Source organism: Fusarium oxysporum, chromosome XI, assembly GCF_013085055.1.
Source record: "Fusarium oxysporum Fo47 chromosome XI, complete sequence".
Lineage (NCBI taxonomy): Eukaryota > Fungi > Ascomycota > Sordariomycetes > Hypocreales > Nectriaceae > Fusarium > Fusarium oxysporum.
Genome location: NC_072850.1, coordinates 853221 through 872231, shown reverse-complemented (window position 1 = coordinate 872231; position 19011 = coordinate 853221). Strand labels below are relative to the sequence as shown.

General features: G+C 47.6%; 7 protein-coding genes across 7 annotated transcripts; 4 read left to right on the top strand and 3 right to left on the bottom strand.

Moving 5' to 3' along the window:
* Window positions 1–277: 277 nt before the first annotated feature.
* Window positions 278–3279, bottom strand: FOBCDRAFT_253953 (Alpha/Beta hydrolase protein; the record flags this gene model as incomplete). Its single annotated transcript, XM_031192293.3, has 10 exons — window positions 278–963; window positions 1028–1446; window positions 1504–1780; window positions 1936–1981; window positions 2075–2078; window positions 2335–2582; window positions 2659–2900; window positions 2948–3050; window positions 3091–3116; window positions 3165–3279. The coding sequence occupies 10 exons, from the start codon at window positions 3277–3279 to the stop codon at window positions 392–394; spliced, it is 2052 nt and encodes a 683-aa protein (XP_031031139.3). The 3' UTR covers window positions 278–391.
* Window positions 3280–3804: 525 nt separating this feature from the next.
* FOBCDRAFT_281155 (uncharacterized protein) lies at window positions 3805–5451 on the top strand (the record flags this gene model as incomplete). Its single annotated transcript, XM_031192292.2, has 3 exons — window positions 3805–3977; window positions 4031–5100; window positions 5156–5451. The coding sequence occupies 3 exons, from the start codon at window positions 3805–3807 to the stop codon at window positions 5449–5451; spliced, it is 1539 nt and encodes a 512-aa protein (XP_031031138.2).
* Window positions 5452–8386: 2935 nt separating this feature from the next.
* FOBCDRAFT_191960 (and other transporter-domain-containing protein) lies at window positions 8387–10406 on the top strand. The gene is made up of 3 exons (XM_031192291.3): window positions 8387–8873; window positions 8926–10105; window positions 10156–10406. The coding sequence occupies exons 1-3, from the start codon at window positions 8454–8456 to the stop codon at window positions 10269–10271; spliced, it is 1716 nt and encodes a 571-aa protein (XP_031031137.2). The 5' UTR covers window positions 8387–8453; the 3' UTR covers window positions 10272–10406.
* Window positions 10407–11172: 766 nt separating this feature from the next.
* Window positions 11173–13006, top strand: FOBCDRAFT_244999 (uncharacterized protein; the record flags this gene model as incomplete). Its single annotated transcript, XM_059610648.1, has 4 exons — window positions 11173–11538; window positions 11627–11770; window positions 12107–12486; window positions 12523–13006. 4 exons carry the CDS (start codon window positions 11173–11175, stop codon window positions 13004–13006), a joined length of 1374 nt encoding a protein of 457 aa, XP_059466157.1.
* An 85-nt stretch (window positions 13007–13091) lies between these two features.
* FOBCDRAFT_233380 (S-adenosyl-L-methionine-dependent methyltransferase) lies at window positions 13092–14861 on the bottom strand. The gene is made up of 9 exons (XM_059609926.1): window positions 14645–14861; window positions 14413–14531; window positions 14324–14365; window positions 14204–14270; window positions 14115–14155; window positions 13854–14063; window positions 13470–13800; window positions 13333–13415; window positions 13092–13274 (listed from the first exon to the last, which is right to left on the bottom strand). Exons 1-9 carry the CDS (start codon window positions 14756–14758, stop codon window positions 13241–13243), a joined length of 1041 nt encoding a protein of 346 aa, XP_059466156.1. The 5' UTR covers window positions 14759–14861; the 3' UTR covers window positions 13092–13240.
* Window positions 14862–15514: 653 nt separating this feature from the next.
* On the bottom strand, window positions 15515–15829 carry FOBCDRAFT_281151 (uncharacterized protein; the record flags this gene model as incomplete). The annotated part of the gene is made up of 3 exons (XM_059611595.1): window positions 15515–15552; window positions 15604–15675; window positions 15721–15829. The coding sequence occupies 3 exons, from the start codon at window positions 15827–15829 to the stop codon at window positions 15515–15517; spliced, it is 219 nt and encodes a 72-aa protein (XP_059466155.1).
* Window positions 15830–17202: 1373 nt separating this feature from the next.
* Window positions 17203–18909, top strand: FOBCDRAFT_244997 (cytochrome P450; the record flags this gene model as incomplete). Its single annotated transcript, XM_059610647.1, has 5 exons — window positions 17203–17410; window positions 17459–17516; window positions 17566–18258; window positions 18304–18571; window positions 18649–18909. The coding sequence occupies 5 exons, from the start codon at window positions 17203–17205 to the stop codon at window positions 18907–18909; spliced, it is 1488 nt and encodes a 495-aa protein (XP_059466154.1).
* Between the last annotated feature and the right edge of the window lie 102 nt (window positions 18910–19011).

Sequence of the window (19011 nt, the reverse complement as noted above, 5' to 3'; positions counted from 1 at the left end):
AAGTGGGTGCGTCCTCAGTTTCGCGGTTGGGCTTCGTTGCTAGAATTTAATAGCCCTTGCTTGTTGCGCAACCCGAGCCGTAAAAGATAGCAAAAGAAATGGCCATAGCTAATGGTCCTCTTGGTGAGTGCCAGTCAATTCGACAGCCACAGACCGTGAATCTCCACGACCGAAAACCGTGGACATGCGTCACGTGCTGAGTCATGTGAGACCATTAATGGAATGGGAACCTCCAGTCAATCAGGAATACCTCAATAATTCGCATGGCTTTGATCAAGGACGAAGACAATGATGGATTCGAATATATAAGTTGATTGATCATCTTCCAATTGGTTCATGATCTTTCAATCTAGCTTGAAGCGAGATGAAGCGCCGCTATCTACAAATTGATTCACTGGATCTTCAAAGATCCATCCTTCGAGATCTGCTCTATAAACTCCTCAAAGTCCTTCAACAACTCCTCTGGCCTCTCCAAAGCAGCAAAGTGACCTCCTCGCTTATGATCTCTCCAAAACACCAGATTTCCTGTCGTCTTCACCCAGCTCACAGGAATAGGAGCAAGCTCAAACGGGAACCAGCTATAGCCCAATGGCTTGCTGATCTTCCACTTCGGGTGATCGTGCGCACCGGGGTAATCTGGGTCGAAGCGTTGGCGGTATGGAAAGATTGACGTAGGAAAGCTGTCTGTCAGCCAGTACAGGGAAACTGAGGTAAGAATTTCCTCCAGCGGAGGATCTTCGTCGCTCCAGCTTAGGAACTTCTCGCCGACCCAGGCTAAGAGCGCGAGAGGCGATGACGAGAGGATGAGGCCGATGGTGCTTGGCCTTGTGGCGTGCATCAAAGCGTAGGCGGTGCCCAGCTTGTCGAAGTCCTTTGCACGTTCGAGGCCTTTTTTTTCTGCATCCGAAACTTCGCCCTGCGCACTTGCGGGCTCAGACATGAGGCAGAAGTTGAGATGAGCGGCTATTGAAAAGCGTGTTAGTAGTGTCCTTCGACCTTGCCGATGGTTTGCATCTTGATGACATACCTTTACACTCATCATAAGTAGCTGCGAGCACACGAGAAACCCTGCTTCCAATATCGCCTCCCTGAGCGATATAACCACTTCCAAAACCCAGTTGAACCATGAGGCTGTTCACGATGCGGGAAACATCTCTGATGCCGAAGTCCTTGTCCAACGGCGGCTTATCCGAGAAAGCATAGCCGGGGAGAGATGGCACAACGACATGGTAAGGTAGCGTCTCGGGAGTGTAGCGCTCCTGGAGAATGGACAAGATTCTTAGAAACTCTAGAAAGCTACCCGGCCAGCCATGAAGCATGACCACGGGGACGGCATCGGGTTTAGAGGAGAAGAGACCCGTGAAGTGGACGGTGAAATCTCCCTTCTCGTCCTTGATGGGTACAGTCCAGTGGTTGAAGGTATTAATGTGCTTTTCCGCAGCGCGCCTGTTTAAAAGGTCAGACCTCAGCAATGCAAGTTTAGAATCAAACGGTGCAACATACCAGTCAAAGTCAATCCAAGCAGCTTTCGCATCAGTTAGCCACTGATGACTAACGCCATAATTATGTTCTTTCTGCGTCGATTCGTAGGTCGGCGGTCCGACTCTTCCCAGCTTCACAAGCTGCTTGAGCTCATCGACCCTGTCATCCGTGATGGAGACTTGGAAAGGCGTTGGCTGAACCTTAGCGCCCGAAGGAATCTTTGCATAATCGTCTGACATTTTTAAGGCGTAATTTATTTTCAGATTAAGTGTTCTTTTTTGTTCCCTTGTTAATATCACTGCGCTCGGAGGGGTTTAAGAAGTGACTGATTGATATGTAGTCAGTAGGGCGTGCCAGTCTTGCTGATAAATATGACCTCATTTTTGCAACCTTGCCCAAGTAGGGAACCTCGGGTGGAGAAACGGGTTGTATACCAGAGCCACCACCTCGCACCCAGCAATTCGTGATCAATAACGTTAGGCTTGGCAATATCATTATACTATGCAACTTGAGTAATTCATTGCCACATTGTGAGATTCGGGGTTTTGCATATCTGTGGGCTAACAATAGTTGCATTAAGACGGCCCTACACCAGCCTGTTCATGGTGCACTATCTATTGCCGTACGACATCGTTTTAAGCTTCTCTCAATCTCTATAATACCTTGCATTCTAAAGGACCATTTTCAACTAGAATTGCCCAAGGATAGTTCCAGCCTCTATGTACACTTGCAACCCGATTGATCTCCATTGCCGACAAAGACCACCAAGACAGCCGCATAACTGGTTTCTTACATATCAGCATATCAAGTCACTCGCTATAGCCCTTAAAGGTCAGGCGGGATAGTACTTACGCCGCGCTTCCTGCAAATATCTCTGCTCGTTTTGCATTTGTGATCAAACCTATGCTCAATGCAAATAGTATCGTAAACCCGCATATAGTACCAAGAATTGCTGGTGGTGACTTCACGTAGTAGAGACTGCTTATCGAGCCAACTAACAAGGCCATCGCGAGTAGTATGTTGACAAGAGCGACTGTAATCATGATTGATCGTTCGTCAAACCGGCTGATCCCATGCCGGCCGTCCCTGGATAGTTCTTCCTGATTCCAAAATCTTCGCATCAGTGAATGATTCTCAACCAACTGCAACAGTATTCAAGAGGATAATGAAACGCACTCGACCTGGCCAGTAGGCCCGGAGCAATTTTGATAATGGATCAATAGCTGCTGGAGCTTTGAGGGAGACGAGATCCTGCGCCTTATCAAGGTAATCCTTCCCTCTCCCACCTAGTATTGGATTTGGCTTGCGCCCATCTCGTCTTAAAGGACCCCCATGAAGCTCGTTTCGAGCCACTTCAAGGGCCCGTTGGTCAGGGCCGTGGAGCAGAGATATTCTGCCCTGTAGATCTAGCGCTTCATCTATACGAGAGTAAGCAGAAGCTTATAGTTGGGTCTATTCCACATACGATATTCTTTAATCTTGACGCGGAGCTGATTTACTAACTCCAGCATCTCTTTTGCTTCTGGTTTGCCCGCCTTGGCCTGTTCGTTCATCATTTCCCATGTTTTCTGCAGCTTGCTCTAATGCAGTGTCGTTGCTAGCTTCAACTTGCTTATCCCAGGCCTTCAATCTGCCTTCGATGCTTAATAATTCACATTGCAAATAAAGAAGATTTCGAGCACTTATTTCTCCGAATTTTCGGAAAACCAGCAGTTCTTGATCTCTGTCTGAAACGATCCAAGACGATAGTGCTGAGAATCCTAGTGGGGGTCGAGTTGCAGCCTGGCCTGCATTCATCTCAATATCAAAGACCTTTCGCATCCGTGTAGAGTTCACAGTCACCAGACAGAGCGAGCTAAAAAAAAAAAAAAAACTCAAATCCGCCGGAAGTCACAATCAGAAATCAGGAAATGGGCTGCTCCGTTAGTTTTCGTAGTTGGGCCTACGGCCTGATGCTGGCCACCCTCCAATGACGTGTCAAATTACAATTTACAATCACAAAACACCAGATAGCATCTCTTCAAAGAATATGATTGGTACAAGTTGAATCAGCCCAACAAGAAGCCTGACAACAGTGCAGCTCAAGTACAGCCACCAGCGCCCCGACACATAGCACTCGAATACCCACAAGTCGCTCCCTTCTCAGTTACAAAAGTATTTCTGTTTTCCTGCATTTTCGCCAAACAATATCCAGATCAGCGTATTGACACTCTCCTACAAGGAGACTACTTGTTCCTTCTGAACGTTAAACCTATTCTATCACCCGAAATAAACTTGGCACTATTACGATGCATCATTTGCTCCTCTAATCAGCGCGCCCCCATGGTCCCTGATTCCCATCTTGAGGGAAACTCTCAGATACGGGGTGGAATTCCTCGGCTTCTTAAGCCAGTAACAGATGTTACTACAAGCAATGGTCTCTGGAGAGATCGTCTGCTCGATGAATTCATTCAAGGGCCCAGTGCTGCCCAGGTTCCCTCATTCAAATCACCTATGTACGTATTTGCATCATCACTCGTACGCTATCAGCTGCTAACCTTTATACAAGCCGCAATGCGCTGAGAAGTGTCTATCTGGCGAACCCAATTTGGAAAGGAGCTTTCCCATGGCCTGCCCACAGAAGGACGAATCCGGTGTCTTCTGGTGAATCGATAGACTACAAAGCGGAAGACATCAAAGCATTCCTTAGCCCATATCGAGCCGATTCAGTGTTTCATACTGGCGGGTATAATTACTTGGCCTCTGAGCAACTGGCTCAGACCTATTCCAGTGGATCAACAGACTACACGGTGAAAGTATTGGTTGGGCCAGACAGATATCGAATCAAATATCGAATAGATGCCTTACCTGACACTGGCGCGAAACGTAACTTCGTTTCCCAGCAACTTGTCGACTCACTTGGACTAGTGCCCAAGGACCTTGCTAACGAGAAATTCCGGCTACCCTCTGGGGCAACAATTAAGTCTTGTGGTACGGTAAATATCCCATTCACTTTCTGGGGAGAAACAAAGTATCACTTGCTTGACTGTTGTATTCTCCCTAAATGCACTCAAGACCTCATCCTGTGCCAATATTTCCTGAAAACCACAGGTACTCTGACAAAATACACCCATCGAATTACAAAATCATTGAGAGACCTTGGCACTCGACTTAGGTTCAATCTTATCGAGGACGATACGTGTTGCTTTCAGGGAAGCTTTGATGACATTCCTTCCTCTGCTCTGGCCGACACGGGCTGTGACGTGATGCTGATATCAACAAACTTTGCTATTCGAAACTCCCTAGAAATTGATGGGAATTCGGAGCACAGGCGTACCATAGAGTATGCTGATGGGTCTCTAGATACCACTTCTGGTATTGTTCACGGCGCTACTTGGCAGTTCCGCAGCTCATGGGATAAGATTACCTGTGAATTCTACGTGCTTGACAATCTCAAAGCAGATATTATATTAAGCAGTCATTTCATTTTTGAGCATAATGTATTTTCGAAATTTGAAGAAGATATAGTCGATACCAGTCTCGTGCCTGGACCAGACTTTGGAGACATTTACAATATTCGACTCATCAGCCACTACAGCTCCGCGCTGCAGAACCTCGAGGCCTCTGCCATTGCCGACAGTACGACTGTAACAGATCTTGGGCTTTAGGGTAGAATGCTAATACTTTATTACAGTGAATTCACTGGGTTCTTTCAGCCCGGAGACAATAAAAAACGAGCGTGTTCGACGCGATCAGATTCGGGATGCGATCAATGCTCTTCCCTTGGACCAACAGGACCAGGCTCGCATTGACGAGAGAAACCGGCAAGAAATATGGGACGGCTACCGCAGAAGACATTTTGAAACGGAAGGGGGACCCATCTTTGTCATTCAGCAGGTTGTGGTTGATCGAAAACAACGCTGGTGGAGGAATCGCCTATTTTGGAGCCGGTTGAAAAGGAGAGTGACCAAGTCAATGTTGTGGTTATGACGACTTGAAGCATTCGGTCTGATAAATTGCCACACGCTTTCGTCATGAACAGATGGTTTGAGCTCTTATTCGTTTTCTTGTTCCTCTTCTTGACTATTTCCTTTCTGTGTGTTTCTTGCAAGTTTTGGGTTTTTATTTCTCCTCAGTCACAATCTCTGTCCAAAGATTTGCGCAAATGGGAGAAATCAACACCTTGACGCGCAAGGTAGATACATATTCTGAAGAATATCTGGCTCATCAATCTGACTGACTACCCTTCCTTGGTGCATTCCATCAACAGGCTCGAGATAACTGTGCCGCACCCCCCTCCAGGTTTTCATTTGACATGTTGGTTCTCACCCAACTGCGCCGCAGGGCTTGTCCCACTATTGGGTCGCATGGAGACATCCCCGCCCCATCTGGAGATCTCACTCGCAAGCCTGGGGTAATTGACAGCGAAGCATGTGGCACGAATCTCCGGCGAAGTCTGCATCACATCAAACGTTGCAGTGCAGCATGAGTGATCAACCTTTTCGGTCCTACTAGGCGCCAAGAGATCGTGAATGGATAGTTGCTCGCGCGAAGGATCAACTCCACAGATTTTGGTATGGCGGTTAAAGATCTGCTTGTTGATCTTTCGGGTATGGGGTGCCGAACGTTGGGAAAGTGGGCAAACTTGATGATCTATCCGGAATTGCGGGTAAGAGCCCGCGTATTAGATGATCAAACACTGAAGATCCTTTCAGTATTCCTATTGAACTCAAAGGTAATTGGATAGGAGCAGACATTGCATTTGAACAAGTGGTAAGTCATGTTACCTACCCTGCACATGGAGATTCGATCTACTAGGCCTGCTATTATGGTAGCTGGTCATTTCAGGAACTGTCAAATGTCTCAAAGACTGGGCAAGGAGCCCTTGATAGTTCGATACGACGTTTCTCCATAATCATAGCTTGGCCCACGGTATCGTGCAGCTACTCCGAGCTGTCAAGATCGTCTGAGGCTCAAACTTGCATGATGCTCAACTTGAAAGCTTGCACCAATACAATGGCCTTGTGGCATTATCGAACACCAGAGTCCACCTCAGTTTGGCCCTTGTTAGAGCTACAAATTCGCTATGTCAACCTTAAAGTGTTAAAAATTAGTCTAATGGCTGGGGGCATCGTCTTTCGGCGGTAACATGCCCAACGTCCTGTCGCCTAACAGTTTGGCCTGCCTCACCGCTATACAGCTGCCAAGTCAAGATCCCAATATTCAATCGCCCCTTACATAACTGACATTTCGACTTGTGATACAATTTGTCTCGCCTTTCGGTCCTTTCTGAAGCGAGCAACCTCTGGTGTTTCCCAAATCTCAAGATCTCAATCTGCCGAGTGCGGGGACAAGATCCAGGAACCCCAAAGCCAATCTTGGCTTCCATCACCACAATCACCATCCAAAAGCATCATGTACGCGTACCGATAGAGATAAACATCACCATCAACGCACAGGCGCGGCCCAAACCCTCGGATTCAGCATAGAGTTTTGGTTTGGCTCCTTGGCGATGCAAGATGCAACAACGGAAAGGTTAAGCGACAGACACTTTGGGGGCTCCAACCCCAATATGTCATCAAGAGGCGGCGCGGACTTGGCCCAAATGGTTGGAGAGCGCATGGAACTCGACCGAGATGCCGAGGATCAGCCAGGGTTGCATTCAAGACAGTTTCAGGGCGCAATAACCTGGGCAACATCAGGCGAGTCTTATTATCACGTCCATGCTAAATTATTTATCCTCACAAGGCTCAATGTCACGATAACTAAGCCTGCAATGTCACTGATAACGGCAGTCATATCGGCATTGACAAAAACCTGCTGGAATACCGTGAGGAGAAAGCGTAAGATGCTGTTCGTGGCTTGCATAAGCCTAGCTAGCTCACCACTTTTTCTATGCGCTTGGGCCTCCTTTAAAATAAGCTTGTGCAGGAAAAGTCGGGGGCAAACTTTGGGGTTGGCCGCTGTGGGGAAGGAAATCTTCAGTGACACAACCTTGACGACAGAAAAGGCAACGTCGAATGGGGGCCTCAAAGACCTGCTATTGGTTCACGGTTAATCCTTGTCCCGCTGTTGACTGAGCCTTTGATCTGTGTGTAGCTGAGGCGCTGGGAACAGCTCTTCGGCGAACCTCTGTATCGGTGTCGTATCAAGTCATGCGGAGAGAAATAAAAAGCATCGACCGTTTTTCGGCTCTGACAGCGAATTTCTCCATTCTTTTAGTCGAGATGGTGTCTCATGACTCAGTCGAGGGAGCTGAGAGCTCAACCTGGTCTAGACTCGCGGGCCAAGAGAGTCAGATACGGAGAACCGGCCAATGGGACATGACACGGCATTTGCCGCACCGTCGCATGGAGGAGGTTAGCCGAGGCCTTTTGCCAGCAACCAGAGGAGTCATTGCCAGATAATGGGGTTGTTGAGATGCAGCATGCAAGGCATCAGTGAGGGGACAGCACAGTTCCTTCATCAACTAGAGTATTGAGCATCAATATGATTCCCATGAAAAAGAGACGGAATAGACTTTTGACAGATCAAGTACCCATCCCATCTGTCAACCTCGTGTCATTTCGTACCCCAGAAATGGACCCCGAGTCCGCGTGGGAACCCCCATGGGGACACCCAAACGTTAATAACAGCTTAACCTTAATCGACTCCATAAAACTACCTGTTTCAGTGCCCTCTCACTCGGATTTCTCTCCGCCGAATTGCCAAGAAAACAGGACATTCGATCCTGGTTCAGGAATGGCGCGTCGCCTCGGGTTATTGACACCGAAGTCATTTCGCTGCAATGCGGGGAAGATACGACTGATTGACCAGTGCCCCGTGGGGAAGTACCACCGAGATATCCCTGCCTGATCATCGGACTGGTGTCCACAGAGATGCGGAGTCTTTATATTTATCCTGATATCCCTCCCCCCATTGTTTTTTCCCCAGATCTGCATTCGAGCATCTCTCTCCTCCTCCTTCATCCTTTCTTCTCAAAACTCGAAGCAATGGCGCCTCCGAATGAAACAGCTCATGTGGAAGACGGGCAGAAAGCCCCCGTGCACCACACAGAGTTCTCCGGCTACAACTCACAGGTCGAGCTCATCGAGGCCGCCGTGGCAGCCAGTGATGCAGAGTGTCTCCTCCCCAAAAAGGAGCTCTTCTCGCGATACTGGCCCGCCGTGACGTTCAGTATGCTTCTGAGTGTTGCTTTGGTCATGGAGGGTATGGATGTTGGTCTTATCAACAACTTCTTCGCCCATCCCGCTTATCTCGAGCGTTTCGGTTGGCCTGACGCCAATGGCAAGCAGCATATTTCTACGAAGTGGCAGGGTGCTATTGGTGCTGGAAACAACTGTGGTTCTATTATCGGTCTCTTGATCAATGGTTATCTGCAATCGCGATTCGGCTCCCGACGAGTTTACATGGTATGTCATTTCTCAATCGGTCTCATTTGGGCCCTGCTAATCTCATTATTAGTTCGCAATGTCTCTCATGGCCTGCACCATCTTCGTCCTCTTCTTCGCCGTCAACGTCGAAATGCTCCTAGTCGGTAACCTCCTCTGCGGTATCCCCTGGGGTATCTTCCAGACCCTCACCACCGCCTACGCCGCCGAGATCTGCCCCGCCGCCCTCCGTGGCTACCTCACCGCCTGGGTCTCCATGTGCTGGGGAGCCGGAAGTTTCCTCGCCACTGGTGTCCTCCGTGGCTCTCTCGACCTCAAGGGCGACGCTGGATGGCGAGTCCCCTACGGTCTTCAGTGGATGTGGATTCCTCCTCTGATTACCGTCGCTTTCTTTGCTCCCGAGTCACCCTGGTACCTTGTCCGTCGCGGTAAGCTTGAGGCTGCCGAGCATGCTCTCCGCCGCCTTGCTCGCAAGGGTCACTACACTGATGAGTCTATGGCTCAGACTCTCGCTCTCATGAAGCATACCAACGAGATGGAGAAGGTTGAGGCCGAGGCTGCTAGCTTCAAGGACTGCTTCAGAGGAACTAACCTTCGCCGAACTGGTATTGTCTGCATGGCTTGGGTCATTCAGATTCTCAACGGTCAATCCATCACCAGTTTCGCCGCTATCATGCTCAAGTCTATTGGTATGAGCAACACTATGGCTTTCAACTACAATATGATCATTCAGTCCGTCAACATCATCGCCACTGCTGTTGCCATCAGCCTCATGGGTAGGGTCGGACGTCGAACTTTTTATTTCTATGGTTCTTCTGGTATCGGTGCCTGCATGTTGATCATTGGTATTCTCGGCTTCGTTCCTAAGGTCGACAGTGTTGCTATCGTTACAGCTGCCTTCCTTGTCGTTGTCCAGTGTATCTTCAAGGTCTCTCTCGGTCCCACCACCTACGTCGTCGTTGCTGAGACTGCTTCCAACCGTGTTCGCGCTCAGACCATCGTCCTCGGCCGTGCTGTCTACGTCTGTGGCCAGATCATCGTCCAGCAGCTCAACCCCCGTATGCTCAACTCCAGCAGCGATGCTTGGAACTGGGGAGCCAAGACTGGAATGTTCTACTTCGGTCTCTGCTTCATCTGGGCTGTTTGGATCTTCTTCTTCCTGCCTGAGACCATGAACCGTAGCTTTGCCGATCTTGACTACCTCTTCCAGAAGAAGGTCAACGCTCGCAAGTTCACTTCCACTCCTGTTGACTGTAAGTTATCTCCAATCTCCAGTGATGGATTATCACTAACTATGGAACAGTGTTCGAGATTGTCGGACCCGACAGGACTACTGAAAAGCTTCAAGGTGTTGATGTCGTCACTCCCGTCAACACCAACATTGCTGGTCCCGAGATTGAAGGAACCAAGAAGCCTTAATTGTTCGATGATACTCTGAGTTGATGTAATGGATATTTGGTGATGATTGGTATGACTAGCAAGCGATGTTGATGCATGGGTCCAGCCTATAGTGTTATTCTAGTACCTAAAGAGACTTTGGATACCCAAACATGACATGAATAGCCTCGGTAAACCGTGACAGCCTGGTAGATTGGCGATGGGCTTTGCACAATCAAGGTGAATGTGTTGATATCAGTCATTTTCGTTAAATTCGCCAGCGTGCGGGATCTCAAACTGGGCAATCCGCGTCGTCTCCCTTGCTATCCCAGTCCGGATGAAATCCGTCTTACCCGTTGAGAGATGTATACGAATAGAACTCTGAGGCTCCTGGAATTTCTTCTCGCTATTTAGTTGCGCGACTCGGGATTCAGGAGAGGGAGGACTACGTAGTTGATTGCTGGCCATAAGGTTAAACTTTAGGCTGCTAACACATATGACGCGCACACAATATTCTTTTTCATCATATCAGCTTCTATTTAAAAAGCTTCCGCGATAACCAATAAATCTTATGATAAGCCCTTAGGGTTTTGCAAAGGAAGAGAGGGAACTTGGACTAGGGCCATTGGCCCCATCGAAGAAAGAATCCGAAGGTCTACCTAAACTTAAACTAAGTATCCATGATGTTTGTGTGAACCTTATAAATTCTCAGCGAGACAGATCGTGAGTTTTCACGTTAAGCTTTCAGAGGAAGCCCTGGCATCCTAACACACACGTGCTCTAGAAGTGATAAAAAGCCTAATATTACAAGGTTTTGGACTCTGATAAAGATGCTGACAACTTGTCTTGCCGCTTCAACTTTTCTTTTTCACCTTTCTAAACTCGGCATAGACAGCCTTTACATTGCCAACCTGGATAGTCGACTCCAAAGACCCAGCAAAAGATGATAGGCTTCATCTACGAGGATTTGAGTGGCCTCACTACAGAAGGCTGCACAAAGGCACTACAAAACTACAAAAAGGTACTACGCGAGGCGGGCTTGAACAAGCAATGGGATACGATCCCGGAGGAAATCGAGATGGACTATGAGTCACAAATGGAGAGACGTATTGGAAGCGAGCCACTGATCCCAACTCGAGGCACCAGCCTCTATCAGTTTGTACGGCGTCAAAAGGATCAAGTGTCTTCTAGGCTGCTCGAACCTTCGACGTTACAAAGACTCCCCGATGAGATCCTCTTGATGATCGTCTCCTGTATGTCGGACCCAGACGACAAACTATCCCTCTTCACTTTCTTCGCCCTCCGTCAGGTGTCTCGTCGATTCAGACGTCTATTGCAAGCAGAAGATTTTATTACCCACCCTTTCTCCCATAAAGGGTGCTGTCAACTGTGTTCAGATGGCTGCAAAGACAAATACCTATCGCCAATCTGTCCACCGGGTGGTCGCCATTGCTTCGACTATAAGTCCTTTGGTGACGTGCAGAATGAGATCATGGACGGGAATGTGTCTACCGAGGGAAGATGGGGAGCTGGAGGATTTTGTGAGTTCATCAGGAGTTACACCACATGCAAAAACTGCCAGGAAAGCCGGGAGGATAGGATAAAGGCCGGTCATTCGACGACCTGCAAGTTTTCAGCTTGCAATCCTCAGGATTTTCTTTCATTGTCACTCCTGCGAGACGGACCACCCTTCCTTGTGCTTTTCCCAAGACCAGGCCAAGCTGCCGAATGGGCGAGTCTGCATTGCAAATGAGGGCTACATCCGAATTTGTGAGCACAAAACACTCACCAGAGCCGACATACAACTTCTTCAGCCTAGCGAGGTGCATGAAGATAGGCCGTTATTCGTAACGAGCTGTGACCATCCCGAGCACAAGGTACCATGTAACTACAACTTCGACTATACCAGGGTATTTGCCACCAATTATGGCGGCTGTGGGATTATGCTGCATATTCTGCGGCAAGGGCATTCGGGTAGCGATCGATCTATCCTCCACCAAAGTGGTTATCTACATCGACACAAGCTCAACGACTCACTCCGAAAGATTAGGCAGAATGGAGGACAGCTTTTCCTACCACAACGCGGCCCCAATACGCTCCCCGTATGGAACGCAATCTCCGAAATCGACCGCTCAGAAGTAGTGTCAACAGAAGAAGACCTTATCAAGCTCCGTGGTGGTTGGGGCTACATGAATCGCCAACGTCGACACAACTTGACTTTTTTAGGTCCCGAAAGGATAGCGTGTGGTCACTGTAGGTACGACAAGAGCTGTATTGTTGTCAATTACCATAGGAAGATACGCTTCGCGGATCGGGGCTTGAGCTGTGCGCCTCATGACTGCTTTCATGCCATTGACAGGAAGTCATACGTCTACAATGGATCTGCTGGCGTGCCTGAAGCTTGTAATAACGACGTCTGTCGCAATCACTATGTGGGTCAAGAAGATCAGGTTTATCAGTGGATACAAAGCGTCAATCGGCTCTGCGAAATTGGCGACGATCGTTTTGGGAACAAGGCGTGTACGTTGGCAGTCGAAGAGAAGCAGCCTTATGAGGATGATAGACGAACGTTTGAGTCATGGGAGGATCATGATATTGAGGATCTGGAAGAAGCTCTAGCACCAAGAGAACAACCTCGACGAAATTTCGAGTCAAAAGAGGGTCACAGAACTGAGGAGTCGGAAGAAGCTCTCAAGGGGGCTGATGCTTATATCACGCACCTTACTTCTTCCGAAGAACCTGTCGCCCCAAGCGAACCCCCACTTCAACTTGCATAGTTTGACGACGACGATACTTGGGGCCTTTAATTGGCAGTATTTGCAAACTGGACGGGCTCAATTCTCAGTTGATTGAGCCAAACTGTCAGGGAAATCTAGAATTCGTCGTATAGACAACCATTCTTGTAGTTATAGGTCATGTTATGACGCCAAAAGAGCAACTAGACCTAGTCTTGATAAAAATGATAATGCCCCATAGCTGACAATGTCATCATCCTCTCGAGATCCCCTCACCTATGCCTCGGGCTTTTGGCCGTATACAGTGGTTCTGTGAAAATACATGTTAGCCTCAAGAGATAATAGTTTCAAAATTGCTGACAACGTACACCATCACGTATGAGTGAAGCTTTGGGTTCAACAGCTCTTTACGCATTTCCACAAGGAAGACCTGCGCTTTTTCGTACTCCCACTAGAGTTCAACTTGTTAGCTCATTCACAACATAACAATAACCAAAAGACATACTCCTAGAAGCTCCGTCAAGCTGCGGATAGAGAAGCCTTCCAACCCTTGTAGCAGGAACTGTCGGTTCCATGCACCCCACTGCTTGAGATCCTTGTCTTTCGCCCAAGTACCAATAGGCACTTTGACCTTCTTCTCGGTAATATTCTTCAAACCTGCCTTCTCAAATTCGTCGGCGGGGTTCCAGAAGAAAGGATTTCCGATCTTTTCGCCTACTTGCTCAAAGATCTTGACCCATGTCTTGAGCGGAGATTCGGGACTCATGGTATCATCGTCAGCTCTGGCGTCTCCCCAAAGTTCGACGTGCTCGATCCAGCCACCGGGTTTGAGATGCCTATAACCATATCAGAAGAGCTCTTCAAAGATGGAACAAATGATGCAGTTTACCTTTGAGCTTTCTTGAGAAGTTCAGTCCAATCTGGGACAGTCCCAGTCATGTAACGAATGTGAATAAAGTCAAACTTATTCTCAGGAAATGTCCACTCCTTGTTGATATCATCAACTTCAAATCTGCAGTTAGGCGGGATGAAGTTTGGTTGGATCGGCGAGAGATCAACACCGATGACTTCAGCTGATGGGTGCAAGTCTGCCATATCACTGGTACCATCAGTACATTTGAAGCACTCTAGCAGTACCATGGTAACTCACATGGCCCAGATACCGGTGCCGCAGCCGACATCAAGTACGTTCTTATAGAATCAGTGAATGGAGATCGAACTGGATAAGAAGCGACAAACCTGCGGATTCTTGCCAATCGGAGCTTCATATAACTTGCCATCGAGGACTACCCGAAACAACTCATGACTAAGTTCTGTTAGATAAGAATGAGATCAATGCGTTTCAAAAGTAAGACTTGCATCAAATCTTCAGCTTCTTGCTGACGATCGTCATTCGCTCCCCTAATTGCGTCAGTGGCAGTCAAAATTTGCGAATTCTGAGAGCTCACCAGTAGGTTCCATCGCCATATGCATGGAAGCGTCTACCATGAACCCACTTGTAGTTCAAAATGGAAGAGCGCAGGGATTCGGTATCAGTAACATCCGTTCTGGGCCATATTAGCGAAGCCTGTCCCGGTGTCAGTGCATGCCATCTTACGACAAAGAATACGCAGAGTCAGAATCAGTATCCTGAAAGAGTACATCAGCAGGGTAGTAGAACTACATGAAGGTATGACTGACAGGCTGAATGAATCCATCTCGCGCCTGCTGCGCGGGGGTTTCAGCTGCCTCCACAGCCCCGGGAGGAGACTGAGGAGACCTTGGTGACTTGCCAGGAGATTTTGGCGAAGACATCGTGAAAATGGAGGATAAGCGAAAAAGGCCAAGAGATCTGGCTGGTAAAATCTGTTAGTCTCAGTCTGACTGCAGCTTGCAGAAAGGTAAAACGGTTTGTGACAGAAAAAAACTGAGATGGCGGTCAAATTATTTATCTCGCATTGCCTGACTCCCCCACCTATTTCATGCATGGGTGAAGTGTTCGGTGGGGAGGAGGTGTATTGTGAATGGGCCACGGTAGGTTTGATACGACCCTCCCTTTATGAAGATCTTATCCATTTTAATCACCAACCCTGTATCGTTTGAGTGTTAACGGAGCACCTGGGAGCTGGATCAATAGTTTGTTAAATAAATATCAAGTAATATTCACTGATATAGGTTCGAAGATCATAGTTGCAGGAAAATTGGTATTGAATTAACGGTGAGCAAGTGCCTCAGTACATAGTAATACAAGAGGATGAGTATTTGATGGCTCTGGTCCCTGGCGATAGAATTTGAGATTGCCCGCAGATTTTGTTATGGGAAGACAAGGCTCGCAAGCCGTTTCTACAGTGCCATATGTACAAGATATTCCCAGGCTTGAATCGCATTGGAGATTGATACCCTGTCTCGAAGAAAAAGTTGTCGAGACTTGCCCTTGGCACCCGACGAGTAAGCATTTGTCGTCAAATCAAGCCTACCTTAATCATCTTCATTTAACAGTGCTTTTGGGTCTGAAATGCTTGGTTCATCGTCTGTATCCTCATCGGAGCAACTCGGTCCATTCTGAAATTCCTATGTTCGGGGTGTCGCAGAAGAATAGCCTTCATCATCTTTTGACAGTCGGTCAGTATATATAGCTTCAGATGAGTGAGAATACATACCCGACTCATCGTCGTCACTTCCGTCAGAGTCCCGAGCCTCGTCATCTGTTTCTGGATCAGGCTGCCAATGATCTTCTATTGGTTAGTACTCGTCTTTAAGTGAAATGGTTTGCATACCCAAGTGTTGTAATTCCTCTACTAAGACATGGAAAAGCCTTTCATAGTTGTTGCCGATATAGGCGAGTATCAAGGCACTGATGTAGCAGATAATACATCCCAATTCCATGATGAAGTCGTGTGGCCCTTCAGAGCTAAGTGTTAATCTCTTGTAAAGACACCGAGTTGCTGAAAAAGCGACGAGAGCAGAGTGAAACCGGATGAGAAAGAAAATCGTGGAGGGAATTACAGGCCGTGGCCTCGGGAAACCTGTATTTATTCATAGATTCTGTCTACCAAGAGAGAATTTTGTTTAGGTTTATAGATGAAAGCTTTATATTGGTCTCTCTTCAGGCCAGGAGTACTGACAAATCAAACGATCCAGAATACCGTTACTGGAAAGCCAGTGACTTCGTATTCGAGCTTACGATAGATTACCTCTAATTTGGGAATTGCTGTAACAATTTGGCATCACAAATTTGGAGCTGGTAATTCTCAATCTTGAAACTGAGTTTGATCCGATGAATCTTATCAGCTGTCAGCCACGTGAGCGGATATCAATCGAAAGCTTTTTCTCCTTAAACCTTTGATATCACTGGAGAAAAAGGTAAAGCTTAAGGTCTGATTTACTCATGAGACTTCATCAAATCTCGACTGTAGAGTTTCTTTCCATGGATGCGCTTGTGCTGTGAAAGAGAACCGTTCAAGGGTTTGGCACACTCCGGCTGTTTCAAAAGCAATGAGATTAGCTACGTTCTGTAGGATAATTTTGACACATATCAACATTTGTTATACCTTCCAACTTCAGAGAAAGTATCTGCCCTTCCCCCCAGAACCTAGACAGCGTAGCGACAGTCCAATCTTGTCATGCATCTACAGCAGCTACATGAGCTGCTGTAGGAGGAAACTGGATACAAAACGATAAAAGAGTGAAACCACACATTTTTAGTGGTCGGACCCTTTCCCTTTTCATCCACTAGGCTAAGACAAGGGAGATTACTGGCCTGTGAGAATGGCATGTCTCACCAAACATATCCCGTCCCCGAGAAAGCGAGTCTTTCAGCCCTGAAAGTGGCCCATTCAGATTATGACAGGTTTTACGAGACATCTGTTAGCAATACGCTCTGCCTGTGAACCCAGATCAGCACCATTAAAAAAGAGTACTGCACTCTCATCCAGATCCGTAATCGCAGTTATTTCCAACCCTGAAGGAGCTCAACACCAAAAGCCACGGCGTTCTCAATCCACTTTTCGTTCTTCCTCACAGTATTCATAATCTGTCCTTATGTCTTAGTGGGAAGGTGGCTAGTGGCCGTCCCTAGGGTGATACTGAGACACATTAGAGAGGGTGCCACGTCCATGTCGATCTTCCAAGAAAGTAACACGAGAAAAGGAGTCGAGGAATTACCAAGTTCGGGGTCCGTATCTATGTTGCCTAACATAAGTATGGCTTGGTCCGCCTTCATCCATAGTCATTATTCTGCGAATAGCAAACGCTGAGAAATGAGTGCGATAACTGTCACGCCAGGCGTAAATGCCACTATCGGGGTTGTGGACACCGAGGGTCCGGTTTTCACTCTGCACTATCAGATCTTGTTCCGTGTCTTGGGGACTTGTTTGGTTGCATATGTTGCTTGGCTGTATTTGTTGAGAATCGGCGCACTATGGAACTCTCAACTGGAGCCTCCGATGCTGCCATATTGGATCCCTGGTAAGAGCATGCCACCGTACTAGCCAATCATCTAACCCGGACTTGCAGGTATTGGCCACAATATTTCATTTTTCATAGATGTTGAGAAGCTGTTGGTGGCTGCAAGGTTAGTACTTATGGGGTTGTCTATAACGGTAGTGCTCATTACCATTAAGATCATATTTTCGGATCCCTGCGCAACCCTTCAGTGTTTTAATTGGAGGTCGCCGCACATACGTAATTCTTGACCTTCACGATATTGCCGATACTCACCAGAAAACGAAAGAGCTACAATTTGACGCCTACATCGACCAGTTCATGGAATACGTCTCAGTCTCCAGAAAGGCCAGAGATATCCTATGGGGAACTACTGTCAGCGAGACATCCTTATCGGTCCCAAATTCTCTTCGATCTTGGATACGAGCAGATATGACTCAAACTTCATCCCGAAAGTTCTACAGCGAATTCTTATTAGAGCTCGACAGCGTTATGCAACAGGGGAGCCCTTTCACAACGGGTAAGAGCAGTGAGCATGACATGCTCAAGTGGACAAGTGACATTATCGTCAAGGCTTCCACAAAGAGCTTCTTCGGAAATGCTCTCTTCGAGAAGTCGCCTGGACTTGTCGACCACTTTCGCAGATTCAATCGTCAAACCTGGAAACTCTTGTATAAATACCCGAAATTCCTATCGAGAACAGCTTACGACTCGAGAGACTCTGCAATCGATGGTCTTGAAAGGTACTTCAAGATGCCGCAGGACCAAAGACGAGATGCGGCTCCGTTTGTGATAAAGGCTGAGGATGAGATGCGAAAACACGGGATAAGCGATTGGGATATTGCTGCTGTTCTGTTCAAGCTATACTGGGCGTAAGTCAATGGTACTATATCGCAACTCAAACTAACACTGTGAAGCATCAATGGAAACCCATCTGTTCTTGCGTTCTGGCTTCAGGTTCGAACTCTTTACACCCCTAATCTCAAGGAGGGTATCAAAAGTGAGGTCGCACCAGCTTTCAAGAATGGTATTCACCACCAACCAGATGTAGAATACCTCAAAGAATGTCCAAAGCTCAACGCGACATATTACGAGGCGATGCGACTCCACAGCGGCTCATCCAGCTTCCGGCGCGTCGCCCAAGACACAACAATCGCTGACTTCCAGCTCAAAGCCGGGAACGATGTAATGATGCCTTATCGCCAACTCCATCTCAATAAAAAATACTGGGGCGAAAACGCGGAAGACTTGATATCGACAAGTTCGTTGACAACCCGAAGTTACACTCGGCGAGAACGTATCAGCCATTCGGCGGAGGTACGACGTTATGTCCCGGAAAGCTTTTGGCGCGGCAAATGGCTTTAGTGTATCTTGCGATCCTTGTCACGCGATATGACATTGAGATTATTGGGGGTTGTGAGAGTCAGCCTTTTCCGGAAGCGAATGATAGAGTGCCGACGCTGGGTATCATCTCTCCGAAACCGGGACATGATGTTAAGATTTTGGTGAGAGTTGTTAGTTAGAGCAGACTAACGGCCAGGTACATGGATTCACTGGAAGTTCTTTATCAAAGTTGCCACGTTCAGACCACTATTAAATCGCTCATCTCTTCAATGCAACGCTGA

What these genes read in the sequence shown, in the direction of transcription:
- FOBCDRAFT_191960 (XM_031192291.3), top strand. Translation starts at nt 8,454, where the DNA reads ATGGCGCCTCCGAATGAAACAGCTCATGTGGAAGACGGGCAGAAAGCC. An exon ending in GCTCCCGACGAGTTTACATG is followed by an intron (nt 8,874 to 8,925) that starts GTATGTCATTTC and finishes TCTCATTATTAG; the next exon opens with TTCGCAATGTCTCTCATGGC. An exon ending in CACTTCCACTCCTGTTGACT is followed by an intron (nt 10,106 to 10,155) that starts GTAAGTTATCTC and finishes ACTATGGAACAG; the next exon opens with TGTTCGAGATTGTCGGACCC.
- FOBCDRAFT_233380 (XM_059609926.1), bottom strand. Translation starts at nt 14,758, where the DNA reads ATGTCTTCGCCAAAATCTCCTGGCAAGTCACCAAGGTCTCCTCAGTCT. An exon ending in GAGATGGATTCATTCAGCCT is followed by an intron (nt 14,532 to 14,644) that starts GTCAGTCATACC and finishes ACACCGGGACAG; the next exon opens with GCTTCGCTAATATGGCCCAG. An exon ending in CGATTGGCAAGAATCCGCAG is followed by an intron (nt 14,156 to 14,203) that starts GTTTGTCGCTTC and finishes TGATTCTATAAG; the next exon opens with AACGTACTTGATGTCGGCTG.